Here is a 23,514-nt window from a genome sequence, read left to right as displayed (position 1 = left end):
GGTGCCAGGCCAAAATCTTTCTAGTTTCCCACTATTTTAAGACCCAATTTCTATTTTAATTGGGCTTTTATTATGGATATGATGCTGTGCTTTTATTGTTGGACTGTCCTGAAACTTTTAATGTATTGGACGGGATAGAAAAGTTTTAAATAAATAAACCCAACTTTAGCCAGTTCACATGACATGTCAAACCCCGCTCGTAACCTTCAGGAGGCGGTCATGTCATGTGGTGGACCCACATCATAAAAATACAGCTGCAAAAACAGGAGGCTCTGAAAGTGACACTTTTGTGTCAAGCAGCCCCTCTCTCCCTTTCCCTTCCTTCCATCCTTTGATTTCTGCTCTGTCCTCATAAGCTTTAGTTCAAATGTTGAAGAACTCTTCACAGTCCTTTAGCATGCAAAATATATTACATGTACTGGAAGCAGCCACAGATGAAAGGGCTATAATTTGCTATGTGCCGTGCTTGTTCAGAATGCAAGGAGGGTTCTGGCAGGAGATGCCAGCCTCAGGTTTGTGCCAGGGCCATCTGTTATTCACAGTAACTCTGCAGGAAGTTATGACCCAGTATAAAGAATACACTGTTCATTTACATGAAATTCTGTTCCCTTTTGCAAGCTGCCAAGGAGAAAGGGCAATGCTCAACAGATTCCAGCCATTATGAAAGCTCTGACCTTCTCATCTTATCACATGGTTCCTAGTCCAATTTTACTATGTACCACAATGAGGCTGACAAGAAGACTCACATAAAGTCAGTTTTCAGGCCATATTTTGACAGGTTGGGAGAAAAGTACACACTTTTATGCCCAAGAGTTCAGCCAAATGCTGTCACTTTCCCTAAAAAATAGGGCAGGTGTGCACTTTGCTCTTGTCTCTAATGGTGATCTTTTCCCCCCTTTTCGGAGTTATCAAAGCTGTATATAACACACTGTCCAGGTCTTTAGTACTTTGATAATGGTTTCAGTACAGTACTTGGCAGATTTGCTTCTCCCCTGCAGCATTTTCCTGAGTGACTGATCAGGCTTTTGTGCAGCACTAAATAAGGTAATTGCAAGGAATGGATATAAAAGTACTCAGGGCTTATGAGACCCCAGAATGGCTTTGAATGTTCTAAAGATGTGTGAAAGAGGAGAGTTGCTTTTCTTCCTACGACATTTTCAATCCAAGATAAAAGAGAGGGATTTTTGTGGCAGGAATGCACAAGTTCTGAATGCATTAAATGTACATGTGTTTCTCTTCCCCCACCCCACACCTTCCTTTTCAAAGAGTACCTCAAAAGCTCAGTAAAAGAAAGTATAACTAGCCTAATGCTACTACAGAAACATGGATCTCCAGAGTCCCCATCACAGCCCTGGTACAAGGTAGCCCAAAGTAGGTTATAGGTTGTTACTTCTTTGGGAGGAGTCATGTGTGCTTGTACTCTGAAAACAACTCCTCCCTTGCCCTCAGACAATGCCACTATGATGCCGAATAGCTCTTCAGCCAGCCAGGCAGATGGTAAGCTGGGAACCATAGCTGGGAGGACCATAGCTCAGCGATGGGGTAATTGCTTTGCATGTAGAGAATCCCAGCTTCAATCCCTGGCCTTCCCAGGTAGGGCAAGAAAAATGCAGCGTTACTGCCAGTCAGTGTCAGCTATACACTGTTAGCTATGTTCCTAAGGTTTTGAGGCTTAAGGAGGTATGAGCCCCAACTGCAGGGCATTGAGACCTGAGTTCAAAAGCCAGCATACATGTGAAAGAGACCTCCATCAACATTTTGCAAAAGTTCCATAGATCAGGTTTCATGGGTCAAGATGTATCTTCATATAGAACCAATCCTTGGATTTCTGCCAAGACAGACATGCCCCTAGTGTAGAAATGGCTAGCATAAGACAGTGCTGTTGAATCACTCAATTAGTTTCTCCAATTAGTGCACATTTTGCCTTCTTTGTTTTTCAGGACATCCATCCATCTCAGAAGCATTTCACATAGTTTTCAGGAGAATGGAAAGTGTGAGTGAACTTCAGAATCCCCTGTTGGCCAAGAACAATGTACACCTTCATGGCAGTTACACTTACCGTCAGGATTATCCTGGCCACCATTGCCAAGGCAAACTATATTCCTACATCTTCCAAAATTCTGGCAATGCAAGGACTCACCAGCTTCTTGATGCCAGTTCTCTTCAACTGGCTGTTGAAGCCTTGTACGGCCCAAATTTTATCCTGGTGAAAGATGAGGCCAGTGTCAAAGTCAAGGACAATAAAGGTGAAAGCTGCGAGACGACCTTCATGGAAAACAAAGAGCCTCCCACTGAGACTTCGGATGGGCAAGAAACACAAGGTCGGTCCCTAATGGAAAATGACATCAAAATCCAAACAGTATCTTATGAAGTAGAGGAAGAAGAATTGCAGGAATATGAGGTAAATTTCTTAGATGACAATTTGAACATACTCTCAGAACTTATTTCTGATAAAGCATGCTTAGGATTTGGATGTAAGCATAGAATACATCACAACTGTTTAATATATAAACAATGACAGTATGTTTATATATTATGTACTGCATTATAATGTCTTCTGTCTGAAATATAACTTCTCTTATTTCTGAAAATAAAGGGCTGAGAGTACAGTTTGTTGAGAATGATGTGGTTGAAACATAGGGGCATGTAATTAGAATGAGGTTTTACTAACACTGGACTGCATTGATAAAGATGAAAAATATCCCCATTTCACCCACAACCAAGAAGGTAAGATCATTTTCCAAGGAAAATTTCAAACTAGTGTGTTGAAAATTTATCTGAGAGACAAAGACAAATATACAAGTATCTATTTCAGTTAAAGAACTTAGGTTGTTGGAATTTTGTCCCACATTCAAGTGACCACAGAAAATATAAAAACTCAAATCCATTTTTCCCTCCTGTGTGAAACTGTTAAGGAGAGGATATGTGAAAGTACAGCTGGAAAGAAGGTCAAATGAGAGAATGGAAAAAGACTGTAAAATACTTAATGAAAGGAAGGGTATGAAGTGAAAATGCTATTTAAATGCCGTGGGGGTGATAGATATCCTGGAAATATCTAGACAGTGCAGCACAAGCAGCTTTCAATGGAAGAAAAGAAAAATCGGTTGGATGCCAATTGCTTCACATTAAGGGCTGGAACAGACAGCAGTGAGTGGTGGTTGTAACATTACTATTATTACCATTATCACCATCATCATCACTGTTATTATTATTATTATATTGCAGTTTTCTGGGTTACTATTTCACACTGAGTTATCCAACCGCAAAAGACTGTGTCCCTAAGTATATTTAACTTGAAAGTTCTACTGAAATGAATGGAACTTTGTTCCAGTAAATATATTTGGGATTGAGCTATCAAAGAAGAACAAAACTTTAATTTGCTACAAATTAAATGAGATTCTGATCTGTTGATTCAAATCCTGAGAAATCTTACTCTGGTAAAGCCCATTAGTTATGAAAGGTTCCTACTGAATTAAATGGCTTGAGAGTGTATGTTTTATCTTTTTGTTGAGCTGATATATTTCCTTAGAGGAAGTGTTCTTAAGGCTTCCTGTAGCATTCATATTTAGTCATCTGTGCACCAATTTTTCTAGGGTTAGGCTTAAGGATTATCTGTCTAGATATATGTTATTTGCCTACTGCACTTTTCCAGGGTTTCTTTTATTTTGTTGTTAATATTGAGCAGTATCCAACAGGGCATTTACACACTCACCCCATTCCCTTATGCTCTACAAGTTCGGTTGCACAAGTAGTCCCCACTGCTTGTATAAGTCCAATTTAGCACTTCCTGGGCAAATGAAAAATGCACAGAAACGAACTCTGCCAACCTGCCTCCTTCCAGAATTGAGGACACTCATTTCAGGGATTCCCCTAGGAAGTACAAAGTTTTCCTTATGTAAGCAGTGGGTCCCACTTGTGCAACAGAACTGGCAGGATGCACTGCTTGTGGAGGGGAATTGGTGAGGCAGAAAGGAATTCATGGGGGCGTAAGCACCCCATTGGGTTCTGCCCATTATCATCAAGTAGGTTAGCAGAGCAGGTACTGTATATGGAACTGTACATGCAGCTAGTGCACTCACGGGGAGAAATCACCAGTCTCTTACTTACCAATAATTTTACCAAGGCCCTACTGGGGTCTACTGTATGCAATGCCAGCTGGAGCTCTCCAGTTTGACTAGCTTGTGGATTGAAGCTGAGGAGATCTTTCTCAATCAGCATTCTGAGCAGCGTATCTGCTGCTGTGTGTCAGGAGAAATGTGTTGTCACGGCAGCAGCACCAAATATGCATAGTGTAAATTGCTGTTCCTGTAGGATGCTTGATGGGTCAGACGTACAGTGTGCCTCTGGTCACCATCTCTGGATTAATTTGCTTTCCAGAGTGACTCCTCAAGTGACAGCGAGAGTGAAGATAATTTTCTGATGCTTCCTCCACGAGACCACCTAGGATTAGCTATTTTCTCAATGCTTTGCTGCTTCTGGCCTCTGGGAATTGCTGCCTTCTACTTTTCTCAAGGGGTAAGAATTTGTATCTATTGATGTTGATGTCTTATTCTATGTAAAGCAGTCTTCTTGTCTTCTGAATCACTAAACAAAAGTGGCCTGGGAGGGCTAGAACAACCTTTATTCTGAAAACATTACAGTCTCACCAAACTGGGACCATTCTTAACATGAAATTATTGGAGAATTTCCTGGGGTGTGCAGTATTGGCCACACAAAGTATACATCTAAACACACCCACACACTTGGCAAGATATAGCCCAAGATATTTTGGTGCTGGTGCCACAAAATCATCATTTTGTGATGATGATTTTCAGCTCATTTTTCAGCTCAATCAGCTCATTTTTAATGCTCCCCCACCTGTGGGAGGGTTCCCTCATCCTGCATAATGATAACACCAGATCTGCATCAAGCTTACCATATAGTGGGTTTGTCCTCATCAGACCACAAAGGAGTAGTGTCTGTGTGCCCAGAATGGGTGCCCAATTTCCGAAGCAGAGTTCTCTGTGTTGCAGCAAATTTCAGGTGTGAGTTGACTGCAGGAATGTATCTCTCTCTGTTCATGTGTGAAAGGCATATAAAACTTGAGTTAGAGTTACCAGTTCTCATTTAAAGCAGGGGTGAGCCAGCTTTTAGCTGTTGAAGGCCACCTTCCCTTGAGAGGATAATCTGTCAGTGACCGCAGGGTAAGTCCATAAACAAAAGTCAGGGGCACACCCTTTTCAGTCTCTGACCCCTCCACTCACTATCTGCCATACTTCATTTCTCCCTCTTTTCCTCTTCCTCCTCACCCAGTGGCCTGCCAGGAAAGGAGCATTCACTCTTGCCCGTGGTCTGAACTGAAGGCTTTTGAAATTACTCTAAGGGCTGCATGCAATTCGAGTGAGGGCCTAAGAGCCACAAATTGCCCACTTCTGTTTTCAAGTAGCCCTGTAACTGCTCCCTACTATAAAGCGAAAAGGGATTCTAAAGCATCCTACCAGATGCAAAGAAGGACAGCAGACCTGCATGCAAAGAAAAATGTTGGCAAGCGCAGCTTATTTACTTTTGCAACATTACAACATCCCAAACTGCAGCTAGTGATCATCCCTCGTCTGCAAAGAGGGATGGTAAAGTTATGGGAGCCCTGTCTTCCTTTGTATCTGATTACATTATGATTTGGTTCTCATAACATAATAAAGACAAGACTCACTGGAGTAGACAATCATGTTAGGGAAAGTCAAAGGGAGAAGATGAAAGGGAAGACCAAATGTGAGATGGATTGAATCCATAAAGGAAGCCACAGCTTTGAACTTAGAAGAGCTGAACGGAGCTGTCATGGACTGCACATTTTGGAGGACTTTAATCCATAGGGTCAACGTTAAGTTGGAGATGACCCGATGGCACATTATACACGTAACACACAGTGGTTTATAAGCCCTGCCCGAGTCAGCATTGCTCATTGTGGCATCAAAACCCATGACAAAGGTTCCAGTGCAGTTTATTAACCTTGCACAAGCCAAATGGAGAACCGATGAGCTGTTGTTGGGATGTTGCGAGTGGCTTGTTTTCAGGATAGCTTGTTGTAACACCCAAACCTGACATGATGGCTGCTTGACAAGTGAGGGAAAAACACTGGCTCTTCTTGCCAGGCTGTTGCTTCTGCTTCCCTCGCCAGCTGTCTGACAAGAGTGACAGAAGCCATCACCATTATCACCGCACTGCTGCCTTCCTCCTCCCGCACCAGTGCTGTACACCTCCACCAATGTAGAAGAGTCATTCTGGAATGCCCATGCCCTTGTCCTGAGTCTGTGCTTCTTCACAAATGGAATCATTATTTTTAAAAATATTTCCTATCATTTGCAAGTGCAAAATGGCGCACATTTGTCTGTCTGCTATTTACCTTCTGTGGCAGTATAGATCAATGTCCCCTGAAATAGTGTCTTTAACTGGCACTTGTCAGTTTTCACCTCCAGGAGGGAGCTATTGGGATGGGTGGACATAATTGTTGAAGGAGTGGTAGGGGGGTGGATTGGGTTGGTTTTTCTTTAGCTTGTAAGTGTACCTTTGTGAACAACAATAAGGTAAAAAAGCATTTTAGGCAGTAAGTGCACCCATGCTGCTGTAATTAAACCAAAACTCCAGCAGTAATTACCCTGGCCTACTTCTGTAGCTCAGTCCTGTTCAGCCACTGTTTTTGGAGTTTGCGATCGAGGGAAGCATCAAGTGGGGGAGAAAATTGACAAATGATTATCCAAAATTCAAGTTCTTTCTCCTCCTTCCTTTCCAGTCTCAAAGCTGACAGGAGAGATACTCTGTTGTCACTACAATAGAAGGGTGGGATATAAATCTGCTTAAATAAGCAAACAAAAATATTGTCCTCCTATGCATTAACTCATTCTTTGTATTAATGAATGTATTGTGAATTCTCTTATTTAGTTTCATTCTGTATAATTACTCAGTTCTTCTCTGCTCCTCTGACCTTGTGTCATTCACAAATTTCATTAGCAGCCTCCTATTTCCCTGCCCAGGGATCATAATGAATAAAGTAGTCCCTAAGACGATTGCTAATGATGTCCACTTGTTACATTTATCCAGCTTGAACATTTGCCTTTTAACGTAACACTTTGCCTGCTTCCCTTTAATCATTAGCTTACCCGTCATTTCCAGTTTAAATTGTAATTTCTTCTGTGAGATTTTGTAAAATGCTTGACTGAAGTCCAAATAGATTATAACTGCATTTCCTTATATGACATATAGTTCTTGCAGAAGCAAGTGAAACTTGTTAAAATGATTTGCAATGTGAAGGCTGTCTGTTACATGATTTCCTGTACCTGATGGATTTCCACTAATTTATGTTGAGTTACACTGAAACTAAACTGACCTAGCAGAAATCAGGTTCTACATTTCCATTAAGAATGAACAAGGTATGAAAACATATTATCTGTGTTTTCCAGATAGTATTTCCAGTCTTTCAAAGGCTGCCAAAATAGACTTAGCTGGGGCCCACTTTTGAGTTATTTTTAAGATATCTACCCCACCTTGTCACATATAGCTTCAAGACAGTTTACACTGCAAAACTGAAACAAAAAATAATGAAAAATGGTCTGGTTCCAACTTCCATTCTACTGGCACTAACATGCCCTGAGTGGAGTTCCATGCAGAATGCTTGGGGGGGGGGGGATCAGTCTTCACCAATCCCGCCCCCATATCCCCCAGCACCACCTTCCCTATTGTTCCATAGGATCCTAAATCTGTCCAGAGTACATCTGTGGAAGGCACAGAGGACTGAATTGCTAAGGCAACAGCAAAAGCCCTTTTGGCTAAAGGTTTCAAGGTCCCTTGGAGACCATCCATTTTACTTATCATTTATTTCTTGCACTTATAGATAGCCCAATAACCAGAGTTCTCTTGTTAGTGTTCTGTCTGTAAATTAAAAATATAAAATATTAAGTAATAGGCAATGTTAAAAAATAGTAAAACCAAGATAAAACCAACAGCAAGGGATGCAAACAGTAACAAAGCAGCATATGGTGTAAAATACAAAAGCCAGCAAAATAAAAGGGGTAAGATCAAAGCACCAAAACAATTCTTAAAACGCCTGAAAGAATAAAAATATCTTCACTTCTTGCAGAAAATGCTGCAACTTAGGAAGCAGGCAAGCCTTTCTAAGGAGTGCATTTAGGACACAAAAGACACAAAAGCCCCTGCGATACTAAAGAAGGCACCAAATTCATCTGTTGGGGAAAGGGATTCAAGAGGAATCACTGGTGGAATCACTTAAAAGGGCCATTTTTCAGCAGCAGCAGCAGTAACCATAGCTGAAGGATAAAACTCTACTATTGACTGAACATTGCTAAAAATAGGAAATAAAGAACAAAAGTAAATAACAGCTTGCTTTCAACCCAGACCATCTTGGTGAGCAGCAGTATCATGCTAGTTAGGGCAGGAAGAGAGAGATGGATGAAATAAATCAACATTTTCCACTTAGACAAAAATATTGTGCTAAAAGGAAGGGTACAGTCTGTTTGGATACAAGCCCATTAAGAAGCTAAGCAGCACATAGGCTTCATCACCTTCAGGTCCACCATCATGCACAGTAGCTTGTGACCTGGTCCCCTGGGGGTCTTGGGTGGGGGGATAATTCAGCTGAACCATGCTGTCTGGATTCCAAGCCCGGCCTCTCTTGGTAAGCCAAATCAGTAATGACAGAACCTGATGCAACAGGAGCAGCCCAGCATGCTGCCCTGCCTGCTAAACAGCTACTGGGACTGTAGTTGCCACTGCAACTACAGCAAGAGTGAGCAAGCTGCAAGGCTTAAAAGCAAGCAGGCCACGACAGAAGCAGATTCCTCCATGGATGTTATTTATTTATTTATTATTAAAACATTTCTATGCCGCCCCATTCGCCGAAGCCTTGGGGCGGCTCACAACATAAATTAAAATACAAGAAATAACAATATAAAATAAGTCGCCCTGGCCAGATAAATAAGCAAATAATATTAACAATTAAAATGACGCTTAAATAAAAAGGTCTTTGCCTGGCGCCAAAAAACAAATAACAACGGCGCCAGGCGGACCTCTCTGGGGAGCACATTCCATAGATTGGGCATCACTGCAGAGAAAGCCCTCCTCCGAGTACCTACCCTCCTAATTTCTTTCACGGAGGGTTCCTGGAGAAGGGCCTCTCCCGCAGATCTCAAGGGGCGGGCGGGCATATATGGATGTAAGCGCTCCTTCAGGTAACCAGGACCCAAGCCGTTTAGGGCTTTATAGGTCATCACCAACACTCATTATGGTGCCTACGAGTCCAGACCAAGGGAAGACCCGAAAAAGAACAGGGTGAAGGCAACACCCTCCCCTCTGTACCTTGAAAAGAGAGGCAGAGGACAGACTGGAGGGGCCCTCACACCTGATCTACAGAAAATGGTAGCTAAAGGCATATTCACAAGAAAATGTCTTCTACTTTTCTTTCAGGAGAAGTTTCCCGGAAAAGCAGGCATAGATATGTCATGGGAGTGCCCTCTTGTTGACATTGCCCCCTGTGGACACTGGGCCATGTAGCAAATAACAAACAGTTGTGCTTGGAGAAAATATTTAATTCTTCTAGACTCTTGTGTCTAAGGCAGGGGTGTGGAGGGTTTTCCGGCCCAAAGGACCAAAACTGTTTTGGAGAAGCTCTTGCAGCCACATTCCAGTGACATGTGGTGCTGAAGAGAAAGCAAAGCAGGGCCAAAATACCAAGAATACCAAAAATGCCAACCTATTTTAACTTAAAACGCCTATTGCTAGTAATTAAACTATAGGAAAGGCATGTTGACCTTTCAGAATGGGAAATCCTGCTCAAAACTCATGAAAGCACCAAATGATTGTTGATCAGGGAAATACAGGTGAGGTCAGGGATATATTAAGAAATCAGATAACAAATTGCTGAATTGTTAGTATGAGTATTGCAGTATTGGCTCTGCCAATCTAATGAAATATCCTGGAAAAACAATAAGGCACTCACTGAATTGATGGTTAAATATAAACATGTTGGATCAGACATTCTGGAACATGCAGGATTATTTTTCCAACAGGTTCATGCCAAGATAGCAGCTATAGTCTGGTTTGACCTAACATCTGATGCTTGACAATATACTGCCTCTGAAGCTAGACATTCCATTTAGCAATCATGGTAAACAGCAGCAGATAAGCCTGTCTGCAATTATTTATCATATTTATACCTTGCTCCAACCAGCGGGTTTGAGACAACTTACAGTAATTTTGTCAGTGTCTGCTCAGTATACTTTTGTCGCTATACATTCATAACCATAAACGTTCCCTAAAGAGCTTGGGAAGGTACACATCTTTTATCTTCCCAATAACTGGGTGAGGTAGCATAGGCTGAGAGATAGCAGCTGAGAGTTATCCAAGGTGTTTTGTGGCTGAGTGCTAATTTTGACCTGGATCTTGCTAACCGAGGTCCCACACTCGAGCCACAACACCACATTAGCTCTCAATCTAATCCTCTTGTATAATTTTCTTCATACCCACACCCAATGTTGATAGGCATTGTTTTGGTAGACAATAGCAGGGCTGCTTCAGTGAAAAACAATGAGAATTATTAGCTACGAGGAAGGCTGTGTTATATTGATGCGTTGCCTAATAATTGTTTTGCTTTGTTTTGTTTGCAGACGAGTAAGGCCATTTCCAAGGGAGACTTTCACCTGGCAAGTTCAGCTTCCCGGCGAGCCCTCTTCCTTGCTGCACTCTCCATCACCATTGGCACGGGGGTGTATGTTGGAGTGATTGTAGCACTGATTGCTTACCTATCTAAAGGTGGCCATGTATAGTAAAGACCTGTGCATTAACCCTGCCTCTCTGCCCTAGTGGATAATTCTCTTGGATTACTTTCATAGGACATGAAACATAGGCCACTGTGCTTACAAGGATTATTATGGAACTTTTTCTACACAGAGATCTGTGCTTAAACAACCCATCAGTGTGGACTCCTCCTTTTTCAGATGAATAGACTGTGACCTACTTTACTACATGGATTGACAAGTGAAAAAAATACAGCCTTGGTGAAAAAGATCGCACAGTCTGAAAGGCCTGGATTGCAAGCTTGTCAGGAACAAAAAGGAAGAATGGGGTGGATTTTAAAATTGTCCCTGCAGGGTGTTTTCAAACCAATGTTCTTGTGTGCTAGACCTGCTGTTTGTGAAGTTCAGTCACCTGTTGGATCCAAACCCCTGTCTCACTCAGGGCTCTCAGTGAAAAGTTGGGAAGTATTCAATTCGTTTAAAGCTTTTCCTTTTTGGTAGACCTGAGGGCTTTGCAGCGATGGCAAAACAGTATTTGTCAGGTTATTAACATTTTATACTTATGACACTACCTGCAGGATCAAATGCTACTAATTTGTTCTTGGATAGCTAGCTATCAAACTAGCTTTGATCAAGGCTCTCAGAGACTTTGTTCATATAAACTACTTCTCAACACACACCTCCTGGATCAGGCGTTCCCTCTCAGCTGCATCTCATAATGACAAAGATCTTGGCTTGGAGAGTCTTGGAATAGAGAGCTGCTCTAAATAAGACAGTGAAAAACAGTTTGTGTGTTATTTATTATAGGTATTACCATTGAACAGGCTTGGGAAAGTCCTCAACAGCCTTCTAAGTGTTTAATTATATTTTGCTAAATGCATTGGTGTGTCATGCAGGGTATGTTGGCATGCCCATTCTGACATGGAAAAATCACTGAGAGGTGATGTGCTATGATTGCTTTCTATTTTGTTCAAAAGCATTTATTACATTTATTACTTTCCTGAATATCGAAGACATTGCCAAGGGGAGGCAAATTCATAGAACCACACCTCCCAAGGTAAGACATTTTATGGTGATTATATTTTCCAGGTTAGAAAATGGTTCTACAGCCATTAGAATCTCCACATGAACTGGGAGCATACTCTGCCTGCCTCTGTGCAGACACTTACACAATTACATTAAAGCTGCCCTTCTGTGTTGGCTTACCTTGGCATATGTCCCATTAGGACTTATTTCTGAATAGGAATGCATAAGATGATGTTCTAAGTTGTCATGCTTGTGTTTTAGCCAATTTATTTCTACAAAGTCCAAATATATTCTTTAAAATCGAACAAATACATGGTGCTGTCTGGCAGCGGCTTTGTTCCAAACCGGAAGGAAGAACACAAGAAGGTGGTTATGGCCAAAGGCTTCTAATTTCTTCACTGTGAGGTCCTTCAGAATTCTTTTCTGTCCATCATCTAGTTCAAAGTGTGTATGTTATGTGTTAGGTGAGAGCATTCAGTCTTTAGACGTGCAGTGTCACTGGTATACAACTTACACCTCGAAAGTATTATTTTCCTGTACACATGGCTCAGATCTTAATTTTGAATCTGTGGTTGGCTATGGACAATGCCAGGAAAAGTGTTCAAAAGTTCAGTCAGTGCAGGACATGCCTGTTCACTGGCAGCAGCCCTCCAACATCTGCACAGTGTGTTTCTGTATACACTTCATGGTGCTAGCAAAGCTGTGGCCCTCACATTGTTGTTGGATTACGGCTCCCATAGTCATTGGCCCTGCAGGCTGGGGCTGCTGGTAAATGCAGTCCAGCAACATTTGGAAGGACCACAGGTCTCCCACTTGTAATATAAACCTATGATGTTTTATGATTTAGTGGATATGCCATTGCTACTATAGGGTCACCTACAACACATGGATCAGCTTTCGCTAACTCAGTCCTCTCTGGTTGTAGAATTCATTCGCAGTAATGGCCCATGTATGCCTGAACCGCCAAGCCTCCTGAAACCTTTTCTATTCGTGCAGGCATTTGAAAGCAAGGGGCATTTGTATACTTAAGTAACTGTGGGTTTTCTCTTTTATTATTAATCAGTTTGAAATAGTCATAGAATAGTAGGGTTGGAATGGGCCAGAAGGCCATCAAGTCTAGCCCCCTGCTGCTGCAGGACACCAATTTACACCATCCCACTCAAATGACTGTCCAAGGGTTTTTATGTGGCTGGAAGCTAACCTGCAACTCTTGGGGATGAATGAAATAAAAGAGTGCCATGTATGAATAAAATGTGCAAGTCCTTTAACAGAGCAGAAGTTACAGACAAAATTCTAAACAGATGATAGAAAGACTGTGGGGAGAAAAGAGGTGTGAAGGGATGAGACGACTTGGTCTTTCTACATGAAATAACTGTTGATAAGCTTAACTGTATACCTCCCAATGCAGTTTCCCATACTCTGCTATTACAAACAAAATATCACTGCTGTGAAACAAGCTTCCTTTTATTGGTGGCTAAGCATAAGTGTTTTGATTTTACTTCCATGTCTTTGCATGACATGAAACCAAGAAATCTCTCTGAGGCAAGGATTTAATTTTAGCTCTTTTTATACCCTGAAGGGAAAATGCTTTTTATTAACTATCCAAGTCTTAGAATGGGCACTGTAAGTCTTTCAGTTTGAGAAGAAAATGACTGCCCCCACAAGCCTACTAGAAAAAAGAAGTCCTTCCTGAGGTCAGGTGGTATAGATCACTGTGTGTTTCTTTGCCCACAAATAGGATTATGTGATCAAAGGGCAAGAAGGAGCAGTCTGGGCCTTGACTGCCTCTGCCAGGCAGTATGAGGAAGTACAGGGTGCTAATGTTGCCACAGAGGAATAGCTTTGGATGGCTGCTCCACCTTGGCATCAGTGTGAGCAGAACATTCAGAAACCACCTCAGTGGAAAAGCGACACAGCAGATTCTGCAGGTGAGGTGCAAAACAAGGAGGAGGTCATTAGGAAGAAAGGCCTGGGGTGAGTCAAGGAGAGTAAACAGGCCTTGTGGATCATTGGAAAGGAAGAAATAGGAATGGCAGGGGCTGTTCAAGAGCAAGAGGGAAGGCAGCAGAGATGGCAAAGAGCAAGAAGCAGTGGAGAGCAACCCTTGGCTAAATGAAGATAACTCCGTGGTAAGTGTAAGCCAAGTAAGCACCAGTTTCAGAATCAAAATACCCTGCAAATTAAGCATGGAGGAAACCTTAACTGTTGAGGCCTGAACCATTAACAATTTTCTAGGCACTTGCTAATACAAATAATTTCTCCTGAACAGCTAGAGATCCTCTCCATTCAAGCCCTCCTCTCCTCAAGCATCACTCTCAAGCCTCCAGCACTTTGCATGCTCATCCCCCAACTTCTCCTCTCTGTCTAGAGGTACAGACAGGCACTCCCCATCTTCTTTCTTGGCTCTATCTGTGCACGCTGTGGCTATTCTGTAAGAGGCTCGGCATGTTCTATATAGTTCAGATGTACATCTTGTTCTAAAGTAGCATGTTAATGTCTGAGATTTCTATTGTATTTGAGCCATAATGCAGAGAAGCACATGAGAAAAGAAACCTGTTCAAAAGAAAGCTCTGAAGGGGCCCATTATGTTTTACATAATGAAAGTTAATAAAACAAAAAAAAAAGATCTTTATTAATGGCTTTGACTTTGATGTAAGAAAGAACATGGGAAAAGTATCAGTTTGATAGCTGGCAGAAAACCATTGGGATTAGCAAAACTAGGGCCAGGATTGGAGGAGGGAATGAGTGGAGAAGACGGAAGCAGAAGAGCTTGTCCTCGACTGCCACACATCTGAGTAAAGTTTACATGCCTACAATTTGTGCACATGGCTGGATTTTCTCAATGAGATCTTACCCCTTTCCTCTACATGTTCTTTGTGTCCTGTCTGTTATCTGAGCAGGACAAGAGAGATTGTAAAAAGCCTAAGTCTGATTCCATTCATCCAGTGTAAGATTATTAAACTTTCAGGACTGGATCTGACTATCATGACATTTAAGAGGTTCCGACAGTCTACTAGAAGTTGATAGACAATGAAACTGACTTCTCACTTTTATAAATGGTGATCTTTGTGCACACTATCTTTTTAGAGGGGTGTCATTGATGTACTTTCCAGTTTTGGGCACTATCACCCTTCTTGACTCTGGGCATGCCCAATTTTTCTATGCAGCCTCCAATATGTTACCCAGTACAGCTCCCAACCTGAAAAAGGTTGCGCACCTCTGCATACATTGTTTAACAAAGTTTGATTTTTCTGTCAGTTCAATATAACTTATTCTACCTCACTCAGCAATGTAGAACCAACACACATTTTGTAAAACACACTTTGGCATTACTCAGCTGCAAGGATCATATGGTATAACAGTACTAGCCATTAGATAATGAATGCTAATTAAAAGATTGAACTCAGTTCTCAAATAGCATATGAGCAATTATTCTGCCCTCTTGTTTGGGTCTTTCAAATGCCCCAAGAAACTAGTTCCTGAATAATGAACTTAGAAGCTGAAAAGCACATCCAGAGCACAGATGCTCATACCCACATGACGATACTGCTATGTATAATTGTCAGCACAGCACACAAGCCAGGAAAGGGGCAGGAGCCATTTTTCTTAAGAATTCACTGTGGGAAACTAACCGTGCCAATTTCATAGCAGTTAGACATCTCATACCTCTGTAACAGAACTGATGGGGCTGTGACTTTTCCTACTGCTGGACTCTTTTTTTACAAGAATTTTCCCAAAAAATAATTACAGTAGGCTACCTCCAGTCAAGCTGAATCTCCTGACACACTCTGGTATGTCCAGGTGCATGAAGAGTTCTGAGCCATATTGGCAAGCACTTTCAGCCCAGTTCAAAGAATCAAAGAACAAAGAAAGAGGCTTCACATTTTTCTTGCCCAAAGGACAAGTTTTAGTGAGAAATTCCCTTTTAAAAGAACACAGTCCTGTGCTCAAATAAGGGGGAAAGAAAAAGGGGAAGCCAAGGGAAGGTGACGATTATTAATCAGAGTTCCAAATAAGATAAAGTCAATCTAACTTAGCTAGTTACAGATTATATGCTTTGAATACAGTCCTGAGTTTGAGCAAATGCAGAGTTCTTTCCAGAAAGGGAACACATCTGGTCCTCCTGATTAGAAGTTGTTAGGATGAGCCAGACTGATGGTGGTCTTAGATGTTTATGAGAATCAGAACCACAAAAGCCCGCCTTTCAGCTTATACTACTTGTTTTCTTCCATATCCTCGATTCCTGATTCCAGTGGTCAGGCCAGAAAAATAGAAAATTGCTTGGTGACTAGATGCTATACTTCTTAACAGCCCTATCCTTGAATAATCAAAGAGCTGACCAGTTCTGACTGGATAGAAGATTCTGTGAAAGCGACCTATTTAAGTTTCCTGGCATGGTGCTGTTTTGCTGGACACTCGCAGGCAATTTGCACCAATTGTGTAGGTTGTTTTGACCTACAATTCCCAACAGTCTTGAATGCATAGACAATGATGAGGGCTGGTGGGTGTTTTAAGCAAAAACATCTGGAGAGTGACTTCTTGTACTCCCCTGATCTAGAAGCATACTACTCTGAAGCCCATTTTAATAATGTTTTCAAACAAATAAGTCCTGTTCAGCTACATCACAAGAAGGGTCCTGACACAACAGCAGTTCATGTAGACGCTGCTGTGCCACAGAACCTCAGCAGTGCCTGTCCTTAATGCATATACCTTCAGATGTAGTTGATCAGCTTCTCATTAACTGCATAACATTCAAGGTGCTGACAATACTAAAGAAATAATTTATAAAAGATGAGAAACTATATTTGGGTAGAATAAGGACATAAGAGATAATGGAGAAAAATGAGAATATTTGGGTAGAATAAGGAGATGATGGAACATAGTGCACTAGACTAAAGTTGCAGAGGTCAATTTTCACTGTATTAAGCCAGGCTGGCAAATGGGGCTGAAATTTCTCTTTCACAGTGAAACATCTGCATCAGTCACATAGATGTAATTATAATGTACATATGGCTGTGCATTTAGATCAGAGAAAGGAACCATTTTCCAGTCAAGAACCATTTCCTGAGTTGAAACCTGCCAGGGCTTGCATTTCAGCAGTCAGATTTACCAGAGCCAAAGCAGGTGGGAGGCAAAGCCAAAGCAGGTAGAATTCCTAAACCCTGTGTTGGGAAGCAGGAAATGGGCTGAGATTCTTGTGAAACAAGGCTGAAGTCTGGGTCATAGGTTCACCACCCTGGTTTAAGTGTCCTTCATTTTTCCTGGGTTCTTGTGGTAAAGGGTTGCCTAAAAATACGAGAACCCATTCCCTGTTCCACCAAAAGGCTTAAAAAGTCATCACTTGTTCTTAAATGGCTCAAAATAACAGTGGGCTACGCTATATGCATGTAATAAAAAGTGTTAAATTACATTTTTCTTCAGCTTGCCTTGTTTAATTTTGCTACAAGGAAAGGAGCCTGCTCTGAAAAGCATTGACAAAATTTCAGAAATTGTTTTCCACTAATAATATGAATTGCTGTTAATCCCAGAAGGGCAAAGCTATGCTAGAGCATTCCCATCAGAGATGCTGCAAAGATGAGTATATTATTTAGAAATCGTCTAGAGGGGAAAATGTGGAAATTGAAATCCATAGAATCAGCACAGAAGCTGTCTTGGAATAACTTATTGTAGACTCTGAACATCTACTGCATCCCCTAGAGCAAATGAAAGAGAAGCAAAAAGGCAAGAAAAACAACAGAGTAGTAAAGTGGCAGCTGCAGGAGTTTGTTCAGACTTTAGAATTCTTTTAAAGTGGAAATTTGGCCCCAGGGACTATCACTTCCTAGCCGGCCACCCAAAAAGCCTGAAGTTGCTCCTACAATCTTGTATCCTCTGGGGTATTTCACAAGGCACACCTAATATTAACACAACACATAACATAATATTTGTATATTAAATGTGTGCTTAAAAATGGACAGAACAAGTAAAAATTACACTTCAAGTTAAAAATAGCCATTTATATATTTTCTGTGAAATGCATTTTCACTTCTTTGCACCCACTTTTGAGCACTTATAGCATGTTTCCTTTTTCCCAGTTTAAATTCTATCAAACTAGTGGGGAAGAAAGCATCTGTTAAACCTTTATTCCTGAAAAAAGTGAAACAATGTCTCTATTTCTACAAAATACTCAAGTATTCCCCTCAAAGGGTTTCAACTTTTGAAAAATCTCCCTGACTAATCTCGCTGGGATACTAGTTACTCATCTCCTTGAGAAAGGTTTCTCACGTTACTGCTTTAAGTGCATCTATTCTTGTATGCATGCCAATACATTAAAATGTAATGGAAAAATCACAGTTCATTCAGCTGCTTCTGAAGAACAACCTTGGGCCACTTTTCCAACTATTTTTGGACAGCTAACTCGCAAGCGAAACTGGGTTCTTGATGATAACCTCCAGCCCAGCAGAAGATTAATCCAGTCTACTACAATTACCAACCTCATGATTTTACTCCATATTGTATTTCTCAGATAACCTTTTAATGTGGCTGAGAGTGCCCCTAAAATGTTTGGTAACTTGGCACCATACCAGAATCATGAATAGGTATAGCTTATCTCTCTCTGTCCCATTCAGTGCACATTAAAAAGGAAGCTGTTTGGCAAAATGGCTTATCCAGATAGAACTGGTCAGCTCCTTTATAATTTTAGGGTAGTTAGGAAAGTAGGTCCAGTCACTAAGTAATTTTCTAGTTTTCAGAGTTATCAGCAAAAAGTTAAGCTCATCATATGTCTCAGCCAAACAAGAGTCAGTCTGCACTACAGAACTCAAAAGACTGGGTTCATGTGACATAACGACCCAGAATGAGTTGTTATCCACAATGGGCTATTGTGTCATGTGAACTGAAGCCACTCCAAACTTGTTCTTGAGATTCTACCACCTTGAGAACATGCAAATAGGAGAATCACCCAGTTTACTGGAGTAGTTAGCTTTGACAGCTCTGGGAGGTAATTCTCCATTTTTCATATGGAATTTAGAAAAGGTTAAACAAACAATTAGCAGGGAAGTGTACTGGTATATAAAGCCTGTTGTGAGGTATGGTTCTTTTCCTGAGTAAACATACTGCTCCAGAGTTCCTTTTCACAATGCTTTATTGCTACACATCTTCATTGAAACAACTCTGAGTTCACCCAACAACTCTCTAACACACCTCAACACACAACCCTTTCTCCTACACCAACCCAGAGGTGGGGCACTGAGGTCCATTACCTGCAGGCACCCCTCCCATTACTCCATCAACTGAATCTCCTACCTGTGCTGTCTCCTAGCAACTGGCATCACCTCCTCAGGGGGAGGGACCTCTACATCTGACAGACTGCTCAGCTCTTGGTGCACACCCTGGCAAGACCCCAGACTCTCCTATTCTCCTGTTGACAGACTGGGGTTCTCATCAGCTTCAGCTGCCAACTTCACCTCTTGCTGAGTTATCTCCCCATTCCCATGAGAGGGCTGGTCATCATCCCCACCCACCTGGAGGAACCCTCCTCATTCCTCAGACTTTTCCTGGCCTTGCTCTGATACTGTAGTTTTCCAAAACTCCTTCATCTTCACTCTGAATTCTCATTCCCTTCGAAGCTATAAACAGGCTGCACATGTGTGGGCAATTTTTCCCTATTCTCATGCATGACAAAGTCTAAATACCGGCATATTTTTCTGCCAAAAATTTGACAGCTCACCTTTTGAAAATTGTCAAATCGAAAATTAAGAGGAAAATAAACCAACCTGCAGCCTTTGTGGAGCAATGCCTCAGTGTGGGGCAGTGGTTAGGAGTGTGGGACTGAGACTCAGGCGATCTCAGTTCTAATCCCCACTCAGCCATGCAGTCAACTGGGTGACTTTGGGCCAGTCACACTCTCAACCCAACCTTCCTCACAGGGTTGTTGTTGTGGGGATAAGGTTTGAGAGCAGGAGGAGTTCTTTAAAAGCTGCGTTGAGGTCTTTAAAAGGGAAAAGCAAGGTATGAATCTAATAAATAAATAAAGCCTAATAAATAAATAAAGCCTTTGCTAGCCTGCACATTGTCCACCCAATTCCTCACTCCCATGCCCATAGCTGCAAATGTCCACACAGTTGCACAAGTGCAAGAAATACAGAAAGAATGAAAGATTCACAAATATTGGCAAAATGTGTGTGTGTGGGGGGGATAAAAATAGATTTGACCCACAGACACCCTTTGAACGTGCTGTTCCTTCTGAGGCTGCCAAAAGAGGGATCATGAAAGCCATATGAGTCGGGAGGAGAAGTGGGCCAACAACAGGCTGATCATTTGCCAGGTGCACCACTGATGGTTTGCATGACAAGCAACCCACTGTGGCTTATTGCCAGAGTGCGCCGTTGCGATGTGCAAACACAGCCAGGCTCCTCTAAAAATATTAAGTTGCTCATGCCTCATTGGATTGGTGATGGGATTCCCACTGGAGGCGAAGAGCCTCTCTCTCAGACAGTCATCTGGGCAATCGGCTCCGCATGTGCATTGGAATCCAAGACTCTACTCAAAATATAAGTAACTGAGTTAGACTTCTAATTTTATTTAGAATTTTGTTTGTGAGCTTGCTGCCTTCCATTGTTTTTTTCCCTTTGCTATTTCCTTTTGCCTCTAGTAAGCTTTTTTTGTATTTGGAAATTTCGCTGCATTGCTTTAGCAAGGAATTTCTCAGTAAAACTTTCCCCAAGTGTAGAGCCACATGGTTGCAAAATGTTTAATTGGGTTCTTGGTATTTTCACTAGGATTTTAGTAAGATCTGTGAGCTGAAGGGAGGAGTCCTTGGCAGTGGGGCTCAGAGACTCCTGTGTAGGTGGGTAAACTCATTAGGGTGTGTCAACATATTTTTCAAGAGGTTGCAACCTATCAGTAATTCTGTTTGGGGATGAATTCTTGTAAATAAGCAGTCCACTAGTTTTTTTAAAAAAATGTTATGGCCCATTAGAGATCCATTAGAGCAACTTGCTAAATTCTTAAGTTCCATAAAAAAGTAAAGTTCTCCAAAACCCAGTGAAGTTCAGATCTCACCAGAGCTGCATCACAAGAAAAGGCAGAAATGAAATCTTAACATCTCAGACTTTGGTGAGATCTTATCAGTTCTCCAGGCATTACTTATTTTCACACATTACAATTCCCTCAGGCATTAGAGCTGAGCTAAAAATACAGTAGGCCTGGTTGTTTGAAAATTGGCCATCTCTGCAACTTTAAATTCAAACCTACTTTTCACAGGAAATCAGTCCCACTGAGCCAATTCAATTAGAATTCAGCACTTCTGCTGAAAAGAGTTCTCAAGAATTGTTGTACCTGTGTTAGAATATATTTTCATATATATTGTTCTATTTTTATCTATTCCTGTTACCAAAAAGTGGGTTAAGGACAATATTAACAGGCATTCGTGCACGGTTTGTATTATATAAAACATTGCATAAAAATAAGAATACACAGTTGTAACCTAATCTGGGTTAGTGAGACCTTAATCTTTGGTTGTGCCTGTATGAACTAAAGATGCTCCATTGACTCGTGGTCTCATGTGTACCCCTTATTACCAACTGCTATTTTCTGGCCTTGGAACTTTGAAGCAGAAGCCAATTAGATTTGTTTATGCTAATCACAGTCTGCTACACATCTAAATGCCTTCCTTCCTGACTGTTATTATGCTGAATTTCAGGGGCGATCTTCCATACAGCAACCTGTTTGGGAATGCACTGAGGTAGCAGTGATTGATCCAGAAAGGGATCTTAAGGTTGTGCTTGACAGCTCAATAAGACTGTTGACCGACTGTGCTGCTGCTTTGAAAAGGCACCCTCTATGGTAGGCATAATTAGGAAAGGACAGGAAAATATAACTGCCAAGAACAAATTCCCCTTATAAACATTTTCAGTGCACCCACTTTTAGAATGTTGTGTACAGCTCTGGTTGCAGCCCCTGAAAAAAGGATGTTATACAGCTGTAAAAAGTGCAGAGAAGAGCAACTAAAATAATGAACAGTTTACAGCAACCCTTCTACAAAGAATGGTTACAACTGAAATTGTTTAGCTTAGATAAAAAGGCAGTAAGAGGAGACCCTGCCTAATATTTTCAGTTGGCAGGAGCTGTGCAGGCTAAATATCGATGCAGGTTTTTGCTTGTAGAAGCTGCAGTACCTTGATATTACCAAATTGCCAAGAGTTAAACTTTCAGCTTCTATGGCTATGCCCATATCTGGAACCTGCAATAACTATGTAAGCTAGGCTTGCATTTTTCTGTTGTCTGTATGGTATATATTTATGCTCTAAATACAACATTGTAATATTTAATGCATAGCTTATTTCATCCATATGTCATTCTGTTGTGGCATATTCCAAAGGGTCTGCTAGCAGTCATTCCCATTGCTGCAGAGAGAGAGAGAGAGAGAGAGAGAGAGAGAGAGAGAGAGAGAGAGATGAGTCATTCTGGGCCACTCCTTTGGGTGGGCTCACAACAACTCCCGGGCCCACTTCTTCCAGAATGGTTTCCTCAGTGGCCATTCCACTCAGACATTATGTAACTGAAAGTTTTGGTACTTGAACTGGTTTGTTTTCTTCTTCCTTCCTCTACCCTTTTCCTTTTGCATCATGTGTTTTCAATTGGAAACCTGAGGGCAGGGCATGCTGTCATTGTTAAATCTCTGTATAGCACCTAGAAGAGTATTTTAGAAATAATAAAATAAGTACAGCTATATCTTAATATGGATTAATGTAAAATATTTCAAATTATGTGACCATTGGAGCTATTTATTTATGTCAACTGGAATGTTGCTTTTGTTAAGTTCCAAACATGAAGGATGAGAATTTGTTCTGTACAGAAGAAAAAAGGGTGAAGAATTCTACCCCTCAGGAATAGTCTCAGAAACCCAAACTCATATCGTGAGGACTAAGATTCTGTGCAGATTTCCTAAAACATATTTTTTCCTGTGTTCAAGTCTGAAAACATTCCAGTCTTTCTGCAGTACCATCAGTTACTTGCCGCAGTGACATACAACTCATTAATCCGGGCCTTTTTCTTGATAGTTCCACAGAATGCTTCCGTCTGTTTTTATTTGTTCTCACTTCTCCTATTAAAAACTGCTCTGCCTCCCTCCTTAGATATCCCTTTATCTTGTTCTGTAATTTCAAATTGTACTCTAAATGACAGGTTTTAATCACAGAAAGCACCTTCCTCCTGAGGTGGGATGGGTAGATGGATATCTCTTTTATCTGCACTGGGTTTGCTTTGTGTGCTGCTGCCTGTTAGGACGCGACGAAAACAAAGTTATCAAAGCGAGGCATGCTGGTTCGTCTGACACAGATCTGCGAGACTGACACAGCCAAGCCACAGCTGACACCCAGGCTTCCTGCTTTCCTTTTTTCATGCTACTCTTCACCTTGGCAGGCAGCCCCAGATGACTTCATGTAGGCAGGAGGAGAAGCTGCCTCCAGATTCTGTGCTGTGTGGAAGACAAGGTGCTGGGGCCAGTTGTCTGGATCATTCTGTTGATCTATTTGGGTTTGGTATTGCTCAGCAAAGAATAGCAGAAGCAGCAGAGAGACAGACAGGAGGGGCTGCTGCATCTTGCCTTCTGTAGAGCATTGCCCATTCTTCTCTACTGGATGATTGTGGAGGGCAGCTCTGAAAACTGAAGTTCCCTGCTTACAGAACAGGGTCTTCTGGTGCCCCACATTCTTGCAACTGTAAC

At 41.5% G+C, this 23,514-nt stretch overlaps 1 protein-coding gene across 29 annotated transcripts in view; it reads left to right on the top strand.

The window, feature by feature from the left end:
* Nucleotides 1–14,433, top strand: part of SYNDIG1L (synapse differentiation inducing 1 like) — a 137,589-nt gene extending 123,156 nt beyond the window's left edge. For all 29 annotated transcript variants that reach the window (XM_044436739.1, XM_044436740.1, XM_044436731.1 and 26 more), the window contains 3 exons: nt 1,941–2,401; nt 4,378–4,515; nt 10,653–14,433. In XM_044436739.1, the coding sequence (XP_044292674.1) occupies nt 1,941–2,401; nt 4,378–4,515; nt 10,653–10,811 (758 nt within the window). In that variant the 3' untranslated portion in view covers nt 10,812–14,433. The remainder of the gene's footprint in view (nt 1–1,940; nt 2,402–4,377; nt 4,516–10,652) is intronic.
* The last annotated feature ends 9,081 nt before the right edge of the window (nt 14,434–23,514 follow it).

The sequence above is a fragment of the Varanus komodoensis genome, unplaced genomic scaffold (genome assembly GCF_004798865.1).
Source record: "Varanus komodoensis strain SLA01 unplaced genomic scaffold, ASM479886v1 scaffold3, whole genome shotgun sequence".
NCBI lineage: Eukaryota > Metazoa > Chordata > Lepidosauria > Squamata > Varanidae > Varanus > Varanus komodoensis.
Note: the sequence above shows the minus strand (reverse complement) of the source record. Positions and strands in the feature narration are given on the sequence as shown.